Source organism: Vigna unguiculata, chromosome 3, assembly GCF_037176805.1.
Source record: "Vigna unguiculata cultivar grain cowpea cultivar isolate G323 ecotype 2 chromosome 3, ASM3717680v1, whole genome shotgun sequence".
In the NCBI taxonomy this organism is placed as follows: Eukaryota; Viridiplantae; Streptophyta; class Magnoliopsida; order Fabales; family Fabaceae; genus Vigna; species Vigna unguiculata.
The window spans coordinates 69889644-69910550 of NC_140794.1; the positions used below are offsets into that span (position 1 = coordinate 69889644).

General features: G+C 36.2%; 4 protein-coding genes and 2 non-coding genes across 7 annotated transcripts; 2 read left to right on the plus strand and 4 right to left on the minus strand.

The window, feature by feature from the left end:
- Positions 1–47: 47 nt before the first annotated feature.
- LOC114178012 (U3 small nucleolar RNA-associated-like protein) lies at positions 48–3685 on the minus strand. Its single transcript, XM_028063674.2, has 6 exons — positions 3182–3685; positions 2354–3004; positions 1624–2073; positions 1022–1194; positions 736–919; positions 48–562 (listed from the first exon to the last, which is right to left on the minus strand). The coding sequence occupies exons 1-6, from the start codon at positions 3584–3586 to the stop codon at positions 470–472; spliced, it is 1956 nt and encodes a 651-aa protein (XP_027919475.1). The 5' UTR covers positions 3587–3685; the 3' UTR covers positions 48–469.
- Positions 3686–4953: 1268 nt separating this feature from the next.
- Positions 4954–8551, minus strand: LOC114175743 (L-ascorbate oxidase homolog). Its single transcript, XM_028060530.2, has 7 exons — positions 8325–8551; positions 8074–8183; positions 6763–7033; positions 6587–6689; positions 6159–6504; positions 5563–5931; positions 4954–5454 (listed from the first exon to the last, which is right to left on the minus strand). The coding sequence occupies exons 1-7, from the start codon at positions 8469–8471 to the stop codon at positions 5163–5165; spliced, it is 1638 nt and encodes a 545-aa protein (XP_027916331.1). The 5' UTR covers positions 8472–8551; the 3' UTR covers positions 4954–5162.
- Positions 8552–11433: 2882 nt separating this feature from the next.
- On the plus strand, positions 11434–11506 carry TRNAF-GAA (transfer RNA phenylalanine (anticodon GAA)). Its single transcript has one exon. It is a non-coding gene; the product is annotated as a tRNA-Phe (tRNA).
- Positions 11507–12640: 1134 nt separating this feature from the next.
- On the minus strand, positions 12641–14851 carry LOC114176342 (endonuclease/exonuclease/phosphatase family protein). 2 transcript variants are annotated; one of them, XM_028061359.2, is made up of 4 exons: positions 14306–14847; positions 14082–14227; positions 13879–13989; positions 12641–13418 (listed from the first exon to the last, which is right to left on the minus strand). In XM_028061359.2, the coding sequence occupies exons 1-4, from the start codon at positions 14808–14810 to the stop codon at positions 12834–12836; spliced, it is 1347 nt and encodes a 448-aa protein (XP_027917160.1). In that variant the 5' UTR covers positions 14811–14847; the 3' UTR covers positions 12641–12833. The 2 variants fall into 2 exon arrangements, with proteins under 2 accessions (XP_027917160.1, XP_027917159.1); XM_028061358.2 differs by having other exon boundaries at positions 14082–14851.
- Positions 14852–15471: 620 nt separating this feature from the next.
- On the plus strand, positions 15472–15544 carry TRNAF-GAA (transfer RNA phenylalanine (anticodon GAA)). Its single transcript has one exon. It is a non-coding gene; the product is annotated as a tRNA-Phe (tRNA).
- An 864-nt stretch (positions 15545–16408) lies between these two features.
- On the minus strand, positions 16409–19506 carry LOC114179136 (O-Glycosyl hydrolases family 17 protein). Its single transcript, XM_028065363.2, has 4 exons — positions 19197–19506; positions 17798–19108; positions 16954–16981; positions 16409–16799 (listed from the first exon to the last, which is right to left on the minus strand). The coding sequence occupies exons 1-4, from the start codon at positions 19255–19257 to the stop codon at positions 16628–16630; spliced, it is 1572 nt and encodes a 523-aa protein (XP_027921164.1). The 5' UTR covers positions 19258–19506; the 3' UTR covers positions 16409–16627.
- Between the last annotated feature and the right edge of the window lie 1401 nt (positions 19507–20907).

Below are 20907 nucleotides of genomic sequence, written 5' to 3' on the forward strand. Positions count from 1 at the left end.
CAACCCGTAACTTCGGATTCTTACACACGATATCGTCCAAAATCATATTTGAAAGTCTTATAAGATAACGTCTATTAATAACTTTCTCTTCAGCATGAAAGAACACCACAAGGGTATATTACAATCAGTGTTAAGAACACCAGAAAACAAAAGTTTTGGGAGAATACACTGATTCTTACTCAGAACAACTGTGGTTTATAATACTTTACAGAAAACTTAAAGATACACGTTCTGCCAAGTTTACAACCTACCAATGACAGTTACCAAAATAAACCCTAGAAGAAAATCCCAAGACTTCACCAGTTAATCTCTAGCTTTCCGGAAGAAAGAACGAAGGAAGCTCTATTTCCCACCTTCTCGAGAAGGGAAAACAAATTTGTGTCTAGACTAGCCAAAGGAACAAATTTCTGACGAAAAATAAAGTGGTCAAAATTGAACTCTGATAACCAAGGTCGTAAGTTAGAAATTGTCACATATCTGGAGAAGCGACAAATTCACTAGCATCTTTCAGTACTCTCCTTGCACGCCAATAAATAGCAGTAGCCTTTTCTGATGTCCCCATCTGCACAATCAACCGAAAAAATAAAGATATGGATGCATCACTAGGGTTGAATGATAAACTATTCGCTACACATAGGTACAAACCAGATATGGAAAAGGATTTAAAAATAAGTAAAAGAGCAATTAAAGCAGTTTTCCCAGCAGGAGTAATACCAAAAGGCGGGAAAATTTTACCTTGGTCTCCATGCGATAATAATCTTGCCATAAGCTGACATTTTGGTCATAAGTTGCGAGTGCAGATTCATACAACTTCCTGGCATTTATGAGACCATCTTTATCTCCTATTGATGCAAGGTTTGTTTCTAAGTCGATGCAATGTCTATGTAACGCAAGGCCAGGATGCGGCAAAGCTAGAAATCTGCAATGAGAACCAATTGAGGAATTTATAGATTTAAGACATAAAATCCTGTGGAAGAATGTTTTGGTAACCAGTACCCTGAGGTAATCCCACTGCACATACCGTTTATAGATATCTCTAGTCTGCTGAATTCCATCTTTTTGAAGTACAAAACTTACAATGGCAGAAGAAAGGGAAAACCCATTTTCACTGCCACCATCTCTGACCAAAGTAACAACAGAAATCTCTACCAGTTTATCAAAATATTGTCTTTGATTTGCGTAGAATTTAAGGGCCTGTATTAAAGAAGAATAGAAAGATGAACTATATGAAGAACTTGGCAGTTTTAATATTATACAAAATAGTTCAAGTGACGGACAAATCCATTCACAAGCTGAACTGAATAAATAAAAATGCATGACCATTTAATAAAGAACCGTACATAAATCTTTTCAGCACTAAGTAGATGCATTCTTTTACCAATTTCAGTTTCAAGTTCAACCGGCAAACAGCAATAATAAAGCATATGGATATCATATTGAAAAAAGAAAACCAGATAAACTGAGACACGGTTCAAAGATCAAATGATCAAGGAACAAATGTTGTTTAATTTAAACCCTGGAGGCAACAGAAATTTGTGTTCAAAAATAATTTGATTGGAATAGATTTCAAGATATGATTGATCGTAGAAAAATAGAAACAAGATATTGCTGGTAACAGCATACCTTTAACCACAAGTTAGATGATTTTGAAGCAGAAAATTTCATTAAACTTTGTTGAAAGAGTTCAAAAAGGGTTTGCATATCAGCATCACTAGGTGTAGGAGAACTTCTTGTGATGTATCTAATTTCAATAGTAATCCTCAACACCCATAACTCCACCGATTCTGCAAGCTTTCCACTGCAAAGCTTTGCTGCCAGTTTCCGAGCCTCCTCCAGTTGTCTCAACTGCAAATGTAAGGACACGTGCTTGCAAGCAAGTTCTTCAGTTATACATCCCATGCTTTCAGCCCTTCCGTATATTGACAGGAGATGTGATATATAGTTTACAGCCTGACCAGATGGCTCAATGATATTGGTTTCTCCTTCTTTAGGAGCTATAATAGCTAATAGAAAATTTGCATACAAACTAAACATAGTTCCTGATGGCATATTTTTCAAAGCCTCGTCATAAACCTACAAAACATATAGGGGTCAGTCCCAACTTTCACCAAACCAACAGGCACATAAGAAGAATCATAGAAAAATCCAACATTACCACGATCTAACAAGCCTTATTCCTAGAGCTGGATACAATTAGATTATTTAAATAGAATTTACCATAACAACCTCCTTCATCAAATATACCTATTTTTCTTAGTTTCAGGCTAAAGCAGTCATAAATCTCAGTCACCAAAATAGCCTTTAATGACGTACCATGCTCACTATGATTTCAGAAGTTCCCAAAGATTCATACCTGAATAGCCTTTTCCACCTGAGGAATTATGACCTCTTCACTCATCCCCTGACCATTTTCAAGATCACATTCACGCCTTGCAAGCCAGTCCCAAAATCCCGGTTGTGATGAAAAATCCCTCTTCGTGTCATTCAATATCTTCTTACACATATCTTCGTAATCTGACAAATTTGTACCCTCCAATATTTCCAAAAATCGCTTCCTAAGACTGAGACTTGAAGGGACAGCTTCAACCGCTCCGCCGTATACAGTCTTAAAAATGTTCATACCATGTTCTGCAAACAATTCCTGCTTCTTTTCCGATTGATCACTTCCAACATTTGCTCCATCATTATCATCACCCTCCACTTTTTCATCCAGAGACATGAACAACTCTTTGTTTTCATCCCTCCATTGTTTTTCATCGTCACGGGTAAGAGTTCCCTCATCTTCACCCAAAGCAACCTTTCGTGCCTTCAACTTATTAAGGTAGGTAAGTTCCAAGCGAAGATACTCCACCCAAAGATCTTCCGAAGTTGGACAAACTCTGAGACCCTCCTGCATCAAAGCACGAGCAGCCGCAACATTCATGTTGTGATCAAATTCCCAAGCCGCAGCATAAATCCAAACTCCCGGAACCTTTGGATGAAACCTAATAACTTTAGCCAATGCCTGCATATTATTCAAAACAGCAATGTTCACATATACAAACCTACATATATAAACACATGTATGAATTACATTTTATTTTATACACGCATATACATACATGTATCCCATAATGAAGAATGCAAACGAAAATGCAATGAAAATGGTCGGAGAATAAATGAGTAAAACAAGATTAAGTACCTTCTTCATCCTGCCATGTTCTCTGATCCTGCAAAACTCGAGATAGCGAAACCAGAGATCGATGTCGCCCTTGTAGCGCTTCAAAGCGAGCTCGTAAATCTCTATGATCCTAAGCAAGCCGGCGACATCCGACTTGGACATCTTCAGTTTCTTGTTGCCTTGCTTTTTCAATTCCCGCGCCACGGACTTCTTGCGGAGCTCGCGGAGAGCGTCGAGCTGAGTCTCATACTCAATATAGGTCAAGAAATCCTGCTTCAGAGGACACGGACGCTTCAGCCTGTACTCGAATTTTCGCCGCTGCTTCACAATCTCGGCGATTTCGAGGCGGTTGAAGAGACCGCGCTGCTCGAGGTCGTCAAGCTCATCTACCATGCGCTCCAATCGGTACTGCACCACGTCCGCCATGTTGCTTGGTTACGAACACCGTCAAACAGAGGAGCAGCGCAAGGAACTATGAAGCTTTTAGTTTCGAACCTGAACCTATCTTTCTGCCAGTTGAGGTAGAAGGAGGGTTTTTCTCACGTTGGGGCTCTTATTGAAAACGGCCCAATCATTGTACGGCCAACCTTAATATTGGGATGGGCCTTTGTGGGCTTCAATTAAAAACGATATGGGAAGAAAAAAAAGAAAAAGCCCACCAACCTTACTATACATTGAGAAGCAAAAGATGTGCAAAATATACACTATCCAAGAAATTTTTTGGTGAAAAATTAAATACCAAGAAAATTTTTATTTATATATATATATATATATATATATTTGTTTACAACTTTTTTTATCTTATTTATGCTTGTGGTTAGAACACTGAATTAAAATTTAGGTACATTCTTATCTTAGTAAAAAAATAGTATATTTCTGTTTTTAGTTATATTATTGATATAAGTTATTGATCGACTTTATTTATTTCCTGTCTAAATATATAATTAATTACCTTTAATGTGATATCATCTTCCGAATACTTCTTTTTTCCATTCACCATTTTTGAAGTCAAGAACTTGATTAAGTATATATATATATATATATATATATATATATATATATATATATATATATATATCCATCATGATCATTGTAACAACAGCAGTCCAGATTTTATTTTATTCTGAAATATAATTAAGAGTAAAATAGGAATATAAAAAAATGTCTTCTTATATATTATTATATAAAAATAAATAACATAAATATAATATATGTATATGTAAAATACAAATGTTATAGATGAATTATTAAGGTAAAACAAGTATTGTCATATTCTTTTACACAAATGCAAAAAAATAGTTAATGACCAGTTGTACGATTTTACAAAATTAATGTTATTATTAATATTTCTTTTGCTATTAAAAACACATATAAAAAATAATTAGTATTATTAAATATAAAAGATAAAATACTCTTATTTCTATAACTTTTTTCTCATAACATTACAGTTCTTGTGAGGATAAGAGAACACTAATCATGAAAGATGAAATACACTTGTCCTATAACATTTTTTTTTATACAAGGAAACAAATTAAAAAAACATTTTCTGTTTCAATGATTCTAAAAGAAAATATTTTTATTATAATCTCAATTATTAGGCCTTTACTCAATGATTGTAAATAAATTTTATTTATTTTCTGAGACATATGTACGCCCTCCCATCCAAAACGTTTTTGCTTTGTACTATACAAAATTATAAAAGAAAAACGCATACCGAGTCAGAGACACGAGTACGTTGAAGACAATACTACATTGGTCAGAGTCACGGGTGACCATACTTTTGGTTCACGTACTTCCAAAAATGCTGGCTCTTTCTTCTTCAGCATCTGATTTATTAATGAATACGTGAAAATGATGGAACTTTGAAGTTCATACTTACTACTACCATTACTACACATCTCAAAAAATTGAAATACCCGTAGTAAATATGCCACCCTCTCGTGACATGGTGCAACTGCGATGCATGTAGCTAGCTACAACCTAAATAAATCGAATTATGAAACTAGAAAGGCCTTGTGCGACGACCACTTGCCCTGCCACAAAGAAGTGCATTCTTTGGGACAGGATATTCGTCTCTCCATGACTTCGATGGTGTATACACCCTCAGATAAAATTGTTGTCCCAAGTATTGCCTTGCCCAATTCTCGGACCTTATGTTCCACATTCCCACGTTGTCTAGTGCCATGTAGATTGCAGTCCACGACCTTGGATACACCTGTACGGTGCATCTAGCGACCGTGTCTCTCAGATTGTAGTGTACTCTACTGTCTTGTGTCCACTGTCCGCTGCCAAACCTATTATTCACCTCACAAAACAAAATCATGTTAGTTGTTGTTACACTGTGATTACATGAATGCAATGCAGATTTAGTTGGTTAAATAGTAAAAAGCTATGGGGCATACCCTACAACAAAGAAGGAATAGCCATCAATATGCCATGACTGCACGGAATCCTCCCAATTTTGGAACACAATCTCCACGAACTCGTGGAAATTGGCCCCCATGACAGAGGTTTGGAGGTAGGCATTATTGCCACCGTTTGGATTGGTAGGAATGCTTCCAACGTAGAAAACTCCTTGGATGTTGAAGTAGTCGGCTATTTTCAAAGGGGTATCTGGTGCAACGTATGAGACACCATTCACAGCGTACCTCTGCTTGCCATTGATGTAAGGAGCAGAGTTTGCAAGCATGATGGTCCGGCTCGGTTGGATCAATCCATAGTGGTAAGATCCCTGAGGGTTTGGTCTTGGCCCACTTGCTGTCAGGTTCCACCTGGTTTGGGATCATCAAAACAGAATACTAAATTACTGGTATAATCCTAACAGGTGCATCATGTAACAGTTAATGCAAATTTGTCTCCTGTATATATCAAGCACCAAGGCAACACAATTACCACTTCAAGGACCAAATTGTGCATTAGCTCAACGTGTAACAATAATATGTACTCCAATAGTTATAAAGTTAAACAACAGAATAGCAATATCCAACCAAAAGAATACCGGATAGTTCTAGCCTGATAAACTGATGATGTGATATCAAGGGTAGGCCCTGGAGGAACTGGTCCAGAAACCCCAATGCGTGAATAGCTGTAATGAAGAATGGAAGTTGTTGTGAGTATCCGTCTGGTGAATCTTGTAGAGACAACTATGTAGTAATCCTTGACAGGTTGATCAGCTGTGACCAGCACGGAATAGGACTGTCCAAGATGGATGTCAAGGGAAGAATAGGAGTTTTGGAGGGTATGAGATCCTTCCACCTCCACAAGTTTCAAACTGTGACCCTGGATTCTAAAGTTGATTGATGTTGTGAGCCCCACATTTGATATCCTGAATCTATAAGTCTTACCTGCAGATAAGGCATTGAAATAGTGCTGTAATAAAAGCTTGCATTTTGAAAATTAACAATGACAAGTTATTTGGCTACCTACCTTGATCAACAGTGAATGTGTTTCCATTCCAACCGCGTCCATTGATAAGAAGGCCATCAGGGAAAGGGAGATTATGACCATTCTCTAGTACTCGTCTCAGTCTCTACAATAACAAAGCGTAAGTATAAATGGAATGATGAAGAAAGGATAAATAGAAATGAATGCGAAGGGTTTACTCGGTGGTCTAGCTTGAACCAATCTCCAGCAAGTATGGTAAAGTCTCCAGCAGGAGGAGGAAAAGGGACAGGAATGAGAGGGCGGCTCCAGATTCTGATGCCACCAAATGCTCCAGCAGCTTTGTGCATTCCAAGAGATGGGAAGTAGAAATAACTACCAATCTGGTCTTTTACCTGAATAGCATATGTGAGGTTCCTCCCAGGTGGAATTGGGCAATTTGTGCCCTCCACTCCATCCTGCCAAGAGTTCCTCCTGTGCTGTAACCCATTCCTGCAGAAAACATGCTAAGATCATCAAATCAAATTCTCACAAACGCAATTGTTTCTACCTGCTACATAAACACACTATATAACTTCTGTGTTTGTAAGAATCATTGGTAATGATTGGACGTTGGATAAACAACCTCGGAAAGAACATCAGTTCAGCAAAGTTAGCATATACATTTGTTATAGTAGGGATATGATCCAATTTTGTCAAATCAAATAAAAGATTATTGTCAATAAAATAGTGTTGGGCCTTTTACCATCTCATGTAGCATGGTCCCAGAGAAGTCTCATGGGCACTCTCTATGAAGATATGGAGTCTTATGTAGACTCAACCACGCCAATATAGGACAGAGACTGTAGTTAAGACATCTAGAATGTGCTAGGTGACCTTCCTAAGTTGCCAACTGCTCAAATATACTATTTTAATAGCACGGATCTATAGAGTCGGTCAATTGCAAGATGCTCAAACAGAATATTGTAAAGATGAATACTTTTATGCAGCCACTCATGGAAACATAATCCACGCGTTCCTTAATATAGGACACAGATTTCACCGTAAAGCGTCATTAAAAAAGGGAATCTAACCTCTAATTTACTGTTTGTTTGCAAATGGTTTTTACAAAAAAATTCTCTAAATGATTGATTATTAGAAAAGAGACCAAAAAGATAGCATTGACAAAGACAAAAAAGTTCACAAGTTTGCATGCCCCTGTATATAGCAAGATTTCCCTCTTTCTCATGTACTGAGGCAAATTAGTAGATTTTGTTAAAATACCACACTAACTTGATATATCAAATATAAAGTATTATGTGGGCTCTGAATTTCTTTTTCCAGGGAAGGAAAAAACTGAAATAAGTTATCAGAAAAGTTAAGGAACGGAAAGCGTAATTTTGATGGATAAAAAAAAAGGTAGGAACTTCGAATAGTTGTTATTTAAAATCTGCACAGAAAGTGTATAACTTTCATAAAAGGCATGCTTCCAGGACAGAAATTAAGGAACAAAAGCAGAACAATGCGGATAAGACTAAGATGCAAGAATGTACCAAGAAATGAGGAATGGCTCTCTGAGGTAGTTATAGACATTGATAATCAAGTTGTCATTTGTAACAGCGTCTATTTGAGGCCCCGGAAACTGGCCATTAATCAAGATCCCCTGCAGGATTGGAACCAAGAACCACATTGAACCCAAACATTTTCATCAAAGGGTACCCTACCCCAACCTGTGCTGAGCATAAAGCAAGAAAATTTTTCTTTCTGAGAAGAACAGATATGAAGAGTGGAAGTAAGAAAATACCGTTTGTTTAACACCAAGAGGGTAGATGTCGCCATAGGTGACCTTCCAAGTGAGGTAGCGATAAGGGTCTTCACAGTGGACGAAAGCAAAAGGAAATGTGACAAGAAGAATGAGGAAAGAGAGAAGATTACACTTGCATGGTCTCATTTTGCATACACTGACCTCGGAAGAGTAAGGTGTGGTAACTTGCTGCTTATAATGTAGTGTGTGAACCTCTACATTATAGATCTGTCTGCGTTTGTTTTGTTTTTTTATTTTGTGATGTTTATTAGAAAACAGATTTATAAATTATAACAGAGACCAATAATACAGAAAACACCCTACAACCAAGTCTACAACTAAACAATGTTTCACTTTTTCTAGGTTCTCCTCGTCCTTCTCCTTTGGTGGTTTTAATTTTACTTTGGTTTGCAATTTTTTTTTGGTCGGTGGAAGGAAATGTGGGACAAGTGAAAGTGAAGTTGTGCGTATTTAGAAACAAAAGTTCACGGTTTTATTTTTATACTACATTACACTTAACTTTGATTAACTAATTAAAAGTAAAATTACAATAACTTCTATGTTTTTACTAATTAATTATTTTTTGGTGTATTTATGTGATTTAAGAGAAGAAAAGGGGTAACCTACGATGTGAGTTAAGTTTTGTTTGGTAGCGAAAGCAAAGAAAGATGGAGTGAGTTGTCATCCAGTTGAACAAATAAAGGAGCATCGTGATCACATGCTTCACAGTGGTCCCACTCACCTGCATCCATTTAACATGTTAAATCAACAAAATATATAGCAGTGTCAGCACCCGCAGTAACAAAGACTCACTCGTGCTAATATTTTTAATCTTTTTTACTTTTTTTTCGGTCTCTGTATTAATATTGAAGTTGGTGAATTCAAGTCACGTGCATCTGACATTTTACTCATCCCTAACCCTAACCCTAATTCTAATAAGTTATCGAGAAAAGGAATCCAATTTTGTGATTCAACATGATAAAAATTGTTTGAGTCAGAGTTTAAGTATTTATATCATTTTCAACTGGGCATGGTTTCAATTGCTGCAATTAATAAAGTTGTGGAGTTAAGAAGCATAAGCATTTGCATGGCAACACGAAGAAGGAACATACTTGATTCGTGCAAATGTTGTTACCAATTATTATGCAAAAAACTGAAGCTGAGGCACATTTCAAAAGGCTCATGATTGGTATATTTATAGTGCATTCATTTACAGTTACTACTGACAATACCAACTCAAAAAGAGTCAACACTTTCAAACTTTAATACAAGATTTATAGTCATCGGTTTATTTATAGCGCAATCATTTACGGTAATTTACACAACAACATTACTAGAATCAAGAAAATGTATTTATATTTCTAGTTTATGTAAAATAATCCTAAAATACAAATTAAAAAAACAAGGAATGTGGTGGTGATAATAATGGTGAAAGGAGTTATTATTATAAGATAATGCAAATGTGGCAAGTGTATCTAAACTAAGCACCGCTGTCCCTCAAACAAGTGTTAATAATGGTATAGATGGAGTGAAAAAAAAATTAAAACAGAGATCAAGTAAGATTATTATATGGTGAAGAAAGTCAAACTTAGAAAACAATTAAAAATAACTATTTACCCACATCTTTAGATACTAGTTTACATATTACGTTTTAAAAAACTAGAAACTATAATTAGACTGTAACAGGATCACTCTCTACTTGCTTCGAGATATAGTAAGGTTAATAGTTATAAAGAAGGTAAAGGGTCAGAAAAAATATTAAAGACCATTATAAAATCTGAGTTCAATTGCTATAATCAGGATGTTATAAATATCCGTACCTGCAGAAATTTACGGATAAAACCCGCAATAGATAGAAAATGGATATTAAAAATGGATATCCACTATTCGCGGGTACGGATATTTTTGATGCCCGCATGTTAAAGGGGCGGGTACGGGTATCATAATATCCATATCTGTAGATATCCGTACCCGCTAAACTTTAATTCACAAAAATACCCTTTATATATATATATATATATATATATATATATATATATATATATATTAGTAAAAAACATGCTAACCAAATTTTTTCTCATCAATAGACATCAATTGGAGAGAGTGAGTTTGTTCATCAAAGCACTAATTAAAGAATTTTCATCGTGTTGAACGTCATTTTATATTTTTTTTTTATAATTATTTGGACTTGTATGAACTTGAATTTGTTTGAACTTTATTACAAATTGATGACAGTGATGTATTTTATTTTATTTTATTTGAATTTATGATTAAATATTTATTTTTTAAATAATTTTATAAATACCCGTGGATACCCACGAATATAAAAAAATAGACAGATACCCAATGAATATGGATACGGATACGGGACGGATATTTATCTTGCGGGTATGGTACGGGAGAGCTACTATCTGTACCCTACCCGCCCTGTTGACATCCCTAGCTATAATAAGTTAATATATATTTTAAATTAACTAAATGAAGTGTTTGATATAAAAAATAATCTTATAAAAGAAATACATGTTCCTCATATTTAATATAATATTTAAAAATAACATTGTCAGGAATGGAGAATAACATTATACTATGTAAAAATGGTAAAGATGAAGAGTTTTAGAAATTTACAAAAAACGTATGAAAGAATACACACTGCATTATCTTAATACGTCGTAGATTTTAAGTTTTTCCACAACAAAAAAGTTTATAGTACTCGAGTTTATAGTACTCTTTAATCGAGAGAAAATATACAACACTTTAAAAATAATATATAATTTAATTATACACGCGCGCGCACACCAATAAATGTTAGAAGAAACAAATTCTCCAAAAACTTCATATTTATTTTGAGGTTACAAAGCTAATGAAAAAAAAAATTTGCAATTTAAAAAAAAAGTATTATTAAAATGGCTCTATAAAGTATTTTTGCTTTAAAATTTGATTGTAATTTTTTTTTTTTTAAATTGATTGCATTATTAGCTCTGCACGTTGTTCAGTTTACTCAGGTGTAATAGACAAAAAACCTTTTTCACTTTGTCAGTTTTCCGTTCTTGATAGATTAACAAATTTATGAAAAGAAATGACATGCATAACTAGAAAAGTTTGTGCAATTGCGGGGATAGCTCAGTTGGGAGAGCGTCAGACTGAAGATCTGAAGGTCACGTGTTCGATCCACGTTCACCGCATTTCTTTTACTATTTTTCAATTACTTTTCTTCATATTCAGGGACTAGACCCCATCTGTGTTTTCTGGGGCAACATTTGCAGTGAATGAATTAAGTAATGATGGTCACAAACCTATTTATGATTTTGCATTGAAATGGAATCATACTGCCAAATTAATAAATGCAATTTGAAATGAAAGCAGTATAGGGCCACTGGATCCCTCGTATAATCAATACTATAGTTTCAACAAATAACTTCACTCAAATGCCAAGGATCCTCCTTGTTTTGTCGTCACAAGTCTTAACCAAATTATCAACCAAGCACACCACAGAACTCAGAATTACTTTCTTACAAATGTTAAACTATGTTATAGGCTTTTCGCTCTTAATTATTTTTAAACATAAGTTATTGAATCCTGTCTAAACTTTAGAGCGGATAGCTATAGGGAAGAGAGAAAAAGTAATGGATGACTGTGTTGAGAAGCTTGAGTTGAAAGATTGATTGATGATAAACGTTCTTTGAGAAGTAAGAAATTATGTAAACTGTACACAAATTAGAACACTAATAATTCTCAGAATTGTTTTTATTCAAATGAAACAGCTTCACCACAAAGAATGTTAGCACTTGAGTGGATACATTCTTTTGAAAAGTCCTGATTTCCTTGATGATTATTACAAAGATAAAGAACCAGTGGCCATCTCAGCATGTATTAGCTCGAATTCTCGATCAAATAAGCAGAATAATCAATTTCAAGGGTGAATTATTTTACTATTCTATTAAATAACTCTCGAATGCTTATAAACACGCTTAAATTTTATTACGGAAATCGCATTTCTCAGAATTTGAACTAAATACTTAATATTCTGACAGAATAGCAAAGAGAATTTTACACGTGAGGATTTCAAACCAACGAATTTCAGAAGCTATTTGCAAGCAAAGCACCAAATTTAATGAGTCTCGTCAGACACCCTATTACCATTGGCTAAAATTTTGGTAGTGTTGGACTCTTTTGGCAATATTTCCAGAGATGAATTTAGGGATGGGATTGCCACCTGTCGGTACTATATCCTAAGCAACTAGAGATTGCTGGCCAAAATAAAACAATACTATAATTACAGAATAGTATAACCCATTCGAATTTCAAGAAAAATGCAATACAGAGGAAGGGAAATTATATATATCAAAAGCAGATTAAAGTTCGAAAAAATACAGCATTTGTCCCCATATATACAATGTCAGTAGCGTCTCCATTGCATTTTTCCTGTAATCTGTACAAAATTGCTGCAAAACATGCCTTAGAACATCAAAACAAAGGGTTCACCGGAAAGCCAGATTCTCCAGACAGGCATTACACACTAGAAATTGTCAAAAGAAGACCATAATGATCACTAGGCAAAACTGGAAGTACCAGTTGTTTGATCTCATTTCTTACTTTCTTCTCTTTGTTGTATGAAAGACCAGGTATTACTTCCATCCCAATCATGTCAACACTAATGATCTTAAAATCAGTTAAATGACAAATGAAGCGATCTAATCGCTTCTGGAGAGTACGATTGCCTGTCAACATCTGGTTCGTCTTGGTGTCATAAGTCCAACCACTTTCATCTGGCCTTAGATGAGCCCAGGCATCGATCCATCCATCTTGCAACGGATATTGGCCATCACCTTTATCATCCCAGTTCATGTCACCTCCAAAAACAACATTTGCCTCATTATTGAGAAGGTCTAAAGCCTCATTGGCCTGAACTACTCTTTCCTTGCTGAACATCTGATCCCATTTGGGGGGACCTGGACAGGGACTCTCAAGATGGCTAGTGGCAATAACCAATGACTTGCCATTTTCAGCTTCAACTTCGGCAATGCAAAGTTCTCTTCCCATAACGGAATTGCTGAAGGGCTTGTTGCGGAAAGACTTAACAGGCAGTTTGCTTAGCTGCAATTGTGTACACAGATATGGCAGAAAACATAAACTACCTCTTCGCCAGATAAAGTGCTCACTTAAAAGTAAATATAACCTACAACAACTGTAAAAAATAACTTCTATCTAAATGCAGTCAAGCCATTAAATGCCAAACCAGCAACAACAAGTTCAAAGGATAGACAATCACGATGATTATAAGTATTATAACGTATCAGCACATATTTATCAATATGTGAGTATGAACAGATTTGTTCCTACTTTCTAAAGACTCCTGAGTCCTGTGAACAAACTGCATGTTAGCAGAAAAAAACACTGGCAATCACACCAAAAATGGTGATATATTTAACGTGAAGTAGTATTCAGGTCAGCAAAAATAAATGCAGCACATGGACTATAAAGGGGGTTCAGTCTAGAAACCACCGAACATGTATGTATCAATACAGAGGCAAAGGTTCAAAGATATCAAACTTACCACCATACAGAAGTATGGTCTTGAATAAGCCATCTCAGAAGAAACCGAGCAACGGTACACACTCCACCAGGTAGATTGCTTGAATATATCATATATATTAGGAGTAACCTCCTGAGGTAGCAGAGGTCCAAATTACACAAAGCGACAAAACTTCAAATAAAGTCATCAAATAAGAAAGATAGTTACGGCACAAATATTGAAACCTGGAAGCAGATAAAGTCAGGGGAATGCAACTGAACAAGATCACCAATAGCCTTCATCCTCTTCTGCAACTCCAAATCTTCCCGGAACCAGACATTGTAACTCAGTACCTTAAACGTACTAAAAGCTTTTCCCGACTCCGCATTCTCTGCCACATACGATAGCATTTCATAAACCACGTATTTTGCAGACATTAAAACAATAGAAACGAATAAAAAAAGCTCACCATCGCCGGTGGTACGTGTATCCTTATTGAACGGCTTAACCTTCTTTGAAGTATCAACAACATCATCATCATCATCCTCGACAACATGAACTTCATCGATGGCCTTTCTCTTGTTGCAGGGTCGAAGAGGGAAGAAAACAGAGCCAACGGAAGAATCGTGGTCAGTGCCGTCAGTCAAATCGACGAGATTGGAAAGGGAAAGAACGGGGCATCGAGTAGCGCAGACTTCGCAAGAGGAGTTGTTGTAAGGGTTTAAGAAAGTGCAGGCCTTGCAGGACCATTTCGGAGGCGACGAAGACGAAGAAGAAGGACCCCTTGGGGACGCAGAGGACAGACAAATTTCGCACTCCCATTTTTGAGAAGGAGGGTTCAAGAAAGTGCATTTTTTGCAGGCCCAAGACATCGGAGATGAAATGCGAAACGATCCAAAAATTCTAGGGTTTATGATAAACGATGATGAAGCAAGTGAAGAGAAGAGTAATCCCAGAGGCATTCTACTACTCATATTTCAAATTTCATGCCGTTTTTGCACGACTATCAAAACGCAACGCTTTGAACAAGGTTAAAACGGCACATACCACATAGCCGTACGTGCATAAGGGTGTCCAGTAAAACCCTGCTTACACCGAGGAATAAAAATGAGATAAAATTTTTGGTTAAATACTTTTCTTATTTTTTATTTTTCTTGAATTTAATTTTTTAAATTAAAATATTTTAAATATATTTAAGGTTTCAAACATAATATATAAATTGTTTATATTAATATATTTTCGTATTTTATTTGGATGTTAATTAAGAAATTATTATAAAAAGTGTTTAAAATTTTAAATAAATTTACAAAATTTAATTAAAAATATTAAATTTACATGTAATTTTAAAATTAAAAATTAAATTGTGTCAAAATAAAAGAAAAATATTTTTAATTTGTACTCTAAATTAAAAAAAATTAGAAAAAAATGTATTTAAGTCTAAAAATTTAGTAATAAGTTGGAATGCATCATGAGTTTATTAAGTATATTGATTTCTTTTACAAAATTCAGTCATTTAATTTTACTAACGTTTGAAGATTTTTAATAATTAAGTAATTACCTTCTCTGAATATTAACAGACGTAGTAAGAGAATTTCAATTTGTTTTTATTGCCAAAGTATACTAAATGAATCAATTGCGGGGATAGCTCAGTTGGGAGAGCGTCAGACTGAAGATCTGAAGGTCACGTGTTCGATCCACGTTCACCGCATTTTTTTTACTTTTTCATCATTTTCATTTCTTCATCCATGAATATCTAAGTTGTCGCTAAATTCTTTAATACTTATATTAACATAGCTTATTTCTGATAGCTCAGCTGGGAGAGCGTCAGACTGAAGATGTCACGTATCCGATCCACGTTCACCGCATTTCTTTTACTTTTTCATCATTTTCATTTCTTCATCCATGAATGTCTAAGTTGTCCCTAAACCCTGTAATACTTATATTAATGTAGCTTATTTCTTATTTTAAAATATAAAAACAGGTTCTTACTATAATTTATTCAATTTGAAAAAGAAAATGTGACAATATGAAGTAACTCTGTAACTTATTTATATGATAATATATATCATTATTTTTATTTAACATATATTATTCGAATCTATATTTATAATTATTGAAACACATACATTTACATTATATCATTGGTTAGACTATTCAATTAAATCGTAACTATTTAAATATTTTTCAAGATATTAATTATAATTTTAAAAATAGTAAAAAAATACTAAATTTGCGTTATTTAGTTCTTTTTGTTTTAATAATCTTCACAGTTTAAAAAAGAGATTCTTTTTTGTTTTAATAAGTTATTTAAACATCACTTATGTTATATTCTGAAATTATTTAGTTTGCTACACAATTTAAAAATATTCAAATTAATTATATACGTGTATTCCATAACTTTAAGGCACGTTTACTGCTACCTTTTTTGGTAAGGAGAAAAAAAATGCATTCTCAGCTAGACAACAACCTTTCAAAACTAACTTCTGAATTTTCTTTTCCGGTGAAAATAAATTAAAATTGTTTGGTATTTGGTATACAAATATTCAGATAAATCTTTAGCCAACAATGGTGGTGACACATTCTAAACAAATTGATTAAGAAATACGTACGTTAATTACAAGAGCCCCACGAAAAATAATCAACGCTACTTTCTAATAAAAGGAAGCATCTAAATAAGCCCTAAAAGTTTAGACCTACAAAACATGCACGATTCCTCTCCTCTTATGACCTTATCCTTAACTCTATGAAATTCAAAATTCCAAAAAGAACAAAAAATTGAATTATTTGCACCTCATAAAAGCACCAACAACAAAGTAGGGAGAGACGCAGCCAAGAAAATGTGCAAAACGTTGTGAATTGCACTTATTTTTATGCTGTTAAAGGTTTTGAGCCTAAACTTTTCCCCTGCACTGCTCGACACGGTTGAGTTCACCACCTCCTTTGTTTTGTTGCTCACTTTTTTACTGCATCACATGAAATAATAACGGGTAATCAAGATGCAGGTTGTTTAAAAAATAACAATATGTTGAGATTTTGAGCATAACAAAGATACTACTCATTACAGGACAACATATGATACTTTAGAAAAACAATACGGAGTTGTTTCTGTTATCTTACCTTCCAGGAAATATACAGCTCCCGTGACCTGCAAGGGTATTCCCCACATAAAAGAAAAAGAACATATTAACCACAACTGTTATACCTGGAAACAGACAACAAAGAGAAAAAAACACAAAACTGTGGAGCCCATTCGGCACTGATCATATCTCAAAAGTACTTGGTGGAGCTAGGAGGCAAGAGTACAGTAAGAAATTGGTCTGTAAAAAATTGGAGAGTACGAAAATTACAACTCCATGAAGGTAATCTAGAAACACGGTCCAGAATCCTAGCATTTGTCAGGAGAAACAGTGTGCTCTCAGACAAACCAGTGTCCAACTAAGTCGTGGAGTGGGTGCCAGTCCATGCAAATGCAATTGCCAGCTCCCACTTTCTCTTTCAATTTTCACATAATAATGCCAAACCAAAGGGGGCATTTTGCAGTGTGTGGGCACCACGCACAAAAGTGCCTCGAATCATTACCTCCCACACCTCTTGTGAACTTCCTAAAACCCATTTACATGAACTTTTCGTTACAGAAAGAGTAAACCCTCGAATCACTAATGGTCATGGCGTTATCCTAATGAGTTTCGCGAAACTAACTCACATCTAAACTTTTAATTACCAAAAATAAGTAGCATTTCTCACTACAGTCACACAAAACTTTTCCTTTTGTTGTTAATCAGTTAATTCTGCACCATTGCCACAAACTTAAGGTATGCTAATTAGAGAAAACATGAAAGACCGACAATGATTACTCTAAATCGGCACCCCATTTAATAAAGTTGTATTTCTCGTTTATCTTGGCTCCGATTGCAGCTTAATTGAGCAAAATGACAATGAGAAAACTGAAAACTGAACTTACTGGGATCGGTGGTGGTGATCATAGCCACCCCGTTGAAGTCACAAGTTCCTTGAGTCTTGCCTTGTTTCTGGTAGTAGCTATCAAACGCATAAGAAGCATGGTTCTTCACAGTATTAGGCTGGTAGCAACTCTCCCCAGGCTGAATCTCCGAACAATTGGCCCTTCCCGGTCCACAAGCCCAATCCAGCGCAGCCTGCAACGTCTTCGAATCGAACCCATCCATGGCAATGCAGTATGTCTGATTCGTAGTATCGTTCGCCAAAAAGGTCCCAATTCCGGACACATGAAGCAGATACGCCGGCGTAGAGTTCCCGTAAAACAAACCCCAATTGGCCTCCGACACCGGCGGGGCCCTCAAGTCTTCGTTAAAGAGTTCGTAGATAAACACACTGGAAGTAGTTTCTGGATGCAAAGGGGATCCACTGCGATCAAACACGTGCCGAATCAAGTTGGAATTGTAGGTATCGGCATTGTCCTTGGTGGCATAAGGCTCCTTGGAGTCACCCTTGGCAGGCCACCCAGTTTCGGTGACAAGAACAACAACATCGGTGATGTTGAGGTTCTTCATGGAGAAATAGGCGGCGTCGATCATGGCGTCGAGCACATTGGTGTAGTGAAGCAAGGTGTTGGGGTCGACCATTTCCTTGTTGGGAGTGAGGGGTTTGAAGAGGGCATTGTCGAGAGGAACCACGCCCTTGTTCTGCATGAAGACGTAGTAGGGGTAGAGGTTCATCATGAGAGGGGAACCGGTGCGGGAGAGGAACTGAAGGAGAGGGAGAATGACGGAGACGAGGGTTTCGTTGAAGTAAGCCTGAGAGGGAGGGAAAGGGTCGAGGATGATGGAGGCGGCGTGAGGGGTTGAGACCTTGATCTGTTGGTGGAGGTTGGAAGCGACGAGGGCGTTGTAGAGGGACTCAACGGCGGGGAGAATGAGGGGGGCGGAGGAGGGGACGGTGGTGAGGACCTCGTCACCGACGGAAATTCCGGCGATGAGGGTTTGGGGATAGTAAGCGACGACGTTTCGGTCGATCCAGGAAGCTGCGGTGGCGTTGGAGGAGCCAATGGCGAGGAGCTGGTTGTTAGGAACGCTGATGACGGCCCGAATCTTTGTCCCCGACAGGGCTTTGAGGATGTCCGGGTTGGCATCGTAGATTCGCACGTGCGTTATCTTCTGCAGTTGAAGGAACGCGACCAGGTCCGAGGCTGGTGGGAGGTTGGAGACGTCGGTGCCGATGTTGACGCCCACGAATGGAAGCTTCTCTTCCTCTTCATCTTGGTCCTTCAGCAGGGAATGTAACGGTTCTGCTTCAGCTGCAATGCAAATTGAAAGCAAGTTAATTACTATAATTGAGCACTGCAAAACGGTAAAGTTGGAAAATTTGAAGAGTTTATCGATTACCCAAAGCGTAGAAAGAGAGGAAGAGGATGTGAATGAGAAGGAGGAGCTTAGAGTTTGCCATTGAAAAGGAGGGTGAGCTTCACTTCCTCCTCCCCTGCTTCTGATTCTGCTTCACCTGCAAATCCTTGCATTATCTCATCAAAAGATTATTATTATTATTATGAGTTATTTAAATATTATTTAGTATTTAAGGTAGGTGGAGTTTTGTTGTGTTGGTGAGTGAAGAGAAGAAGAAAATGTGGAGAAGAGGGATGGGGTTAAGAATTGAAGCGGGGAGAGATATCCACCAAATAATGGAGATGTTAGTTTGTTGCACTTACTTCACTCTCTTCTCTTCTCTTCTCTTCTCTCACTTTACTCCAAACTATTCTTCTCTCTCCCTTTTCAGATTCGCTTCTCCTTTCTCTAAAATGCCCTTCAACTACAACCCTACATACCCTATACCAGAGGATTAAAACAGTCTATTTCTTTGTTCCATAATAAAGAGAAGTTAACAAAGGCCAAATCCTCCAAAAGAGGTTTTATTTTGAACCTATTTCTTTGTTCCATGTCCTTCACCCACACAAAGTTGAAATATGTTTTAATTATTAAATTTGGATTAATAAAAAAGACATCTCACGGACTTAATTTGGGAAAGGGGCTTGGCTTTCTGTCAGAGTTTTTGGACACATTTGCGCAAATGAAAGTAGAAAATTGAAAAAAAAAATGGGTAAAACTGTAATTCAACAGTTCATTGGTGGAAGACAGTGACTTTGCTCCCCATTTCTTTTTGGTCTATTTGCCTTCCCTTCTGATTCAACTTTCTTCCCAAAACATGCTCTAACATGTGTTGCCGCCGAATAACTTTAAAATCTAATATCTAGTCCATTCTAATATAACATTACAGTAATTAATCATAAAATTACAACAGGAAAACCATATTTCTAAATTTCAACGCTGTAATGCTTTCAGAAGGCACAATGGCTCAAATAACTAACAATGATTATGTAAGGAAAGTGTATTTTTAACCTAGTTGAGAAAAGCTAACCAAATATAACTTTTTTTAACCTAGTTGAGAGGTAGAAAACAAGCGAATATAACCAGCAGAGTTGTTATTGATTTGAACATGTGAAAACCCTGTTAGCAACAAAACAAGTAACATTCAGAAAAGTAGCAGGAGTGACAGTTTTGCTCCGGATGCAAACAGAGAAACACAGTTGGCTTTGTTAATTAAACTACCACAAGCACATACATGGCATAATGGAAAACACATGTTGATGCAGAAAGACAGAATCACTATGAGCCTACATCACAAGCATTGTCAAATCTATTCATTGCTTAATCTCAAGAAAGTTAAGTTTGTGCCACCAGCACGCCACTCATATATTTCCTACTTTTGAAGCTTTAGATTTTAATAATAATTATGATAATTAGTTAAAGATTAACAATCATTATGTTTGCTTAAAGAAGAAAGGGGAAGCAAACTCACCACAGTGAGGTTCCTCAACCACATGTTCACGTCCTATGATCCAAATAATAGACCTTTAACTAAAAAATGGCAAAAATCTAAGCATCATAGTAAAGACTGTGTATATTAATGGACAAAAAAACTGTTGCAGTCTTTCTGTTGAACTTGAAATAGTGGTTCTGGCAACAAAGCAAAATTGTAAAACGTGAGAGTTTACTTTTCCCACTTCACATTCACTGCTGCATTTTCTGCAAAATACCACTT

Coding starts and splice junctions, on each gene's coding strand:
- LOC114178012 (XM_028063674.2), bottom strand. CDS start 3,586: ATGGCGGACGTGGTGCAGTACCGATTGGAGCGCATGGTAGATGAGCTT. Junction 1,195..1,623: donor CATCTAACTTGTGGTTAAAG/GTATGCTGTTAC, acceptor TCTTTAATACAG/GCCCTTAAATTCTACGCAAA. Junction 920..1,021: donor ACTAGAGATATCTATAAACG/GTATGTGCAGTG, acceptor TTCTCATTGCAG/ATTTCTAGCTTTGCCGCATC.
- LOC114175743 (XM_028060530.2), bottom strand. CDS start 8,471: ATGAGACCATGCAAGTGTAATCTTCTCTCTTTCCTCATTCTTCTTGTC. Junction 8,184..8,324: donor CTCTTGGTGTTAAACAAACG/GTATTTTCTTAC, acceptor CCAATCCTGCAG/GGGATCTTGATTAATGGCCA. Junction 7,034..8,073: donor GAGCCATTCCTCATTTCTTG/GTACATTCTTGC, acceptor TGTTTTCTGCAG/GAATGGGTTACAGCACAGGA.
- LOC114176342 (XM_028061358.2), bottom strand. CDS start 14,810: ATGAGTAGTAGAATGCCTCTGGGATTACTCTTCTCTTCACTTGCTTCA. Junction 13,990..14,081: donor CTGACTTTATCTGCTTCCAG/GTTTCAATATTT, acceptor CTGCTACCTCAG/GAGGTTACTCCTAATATATA. Junction 13,419..13,878: donor GACCATACTTCTGTATGGTG/GTAAGTTTGATA, acceptor ACACAATTGCAG/CTAAGCAAACTGCCTGTTAA.
- LOC114179136 (XM_028065363.2), bottom strand. CDS start 19,257: ATGGCAAACTCTAAGCTCCTCCTTCTCATTCACATCCTCTTCCTCTCT. Junction 16,982..17,797: donor GATCACCACCACCGATCCCA/GTAAGTTCAGTT, acceptor ATACCCTTGCAG/GTCACGGGAGCTGTATATTT. Junction 16,800..16,953: donor AGCTGTATATTTCCTGGAAG/GTAAGATAACAG, acceptor CATGTGATGCAG/TAAAAAAGTGAGCAACAAAA.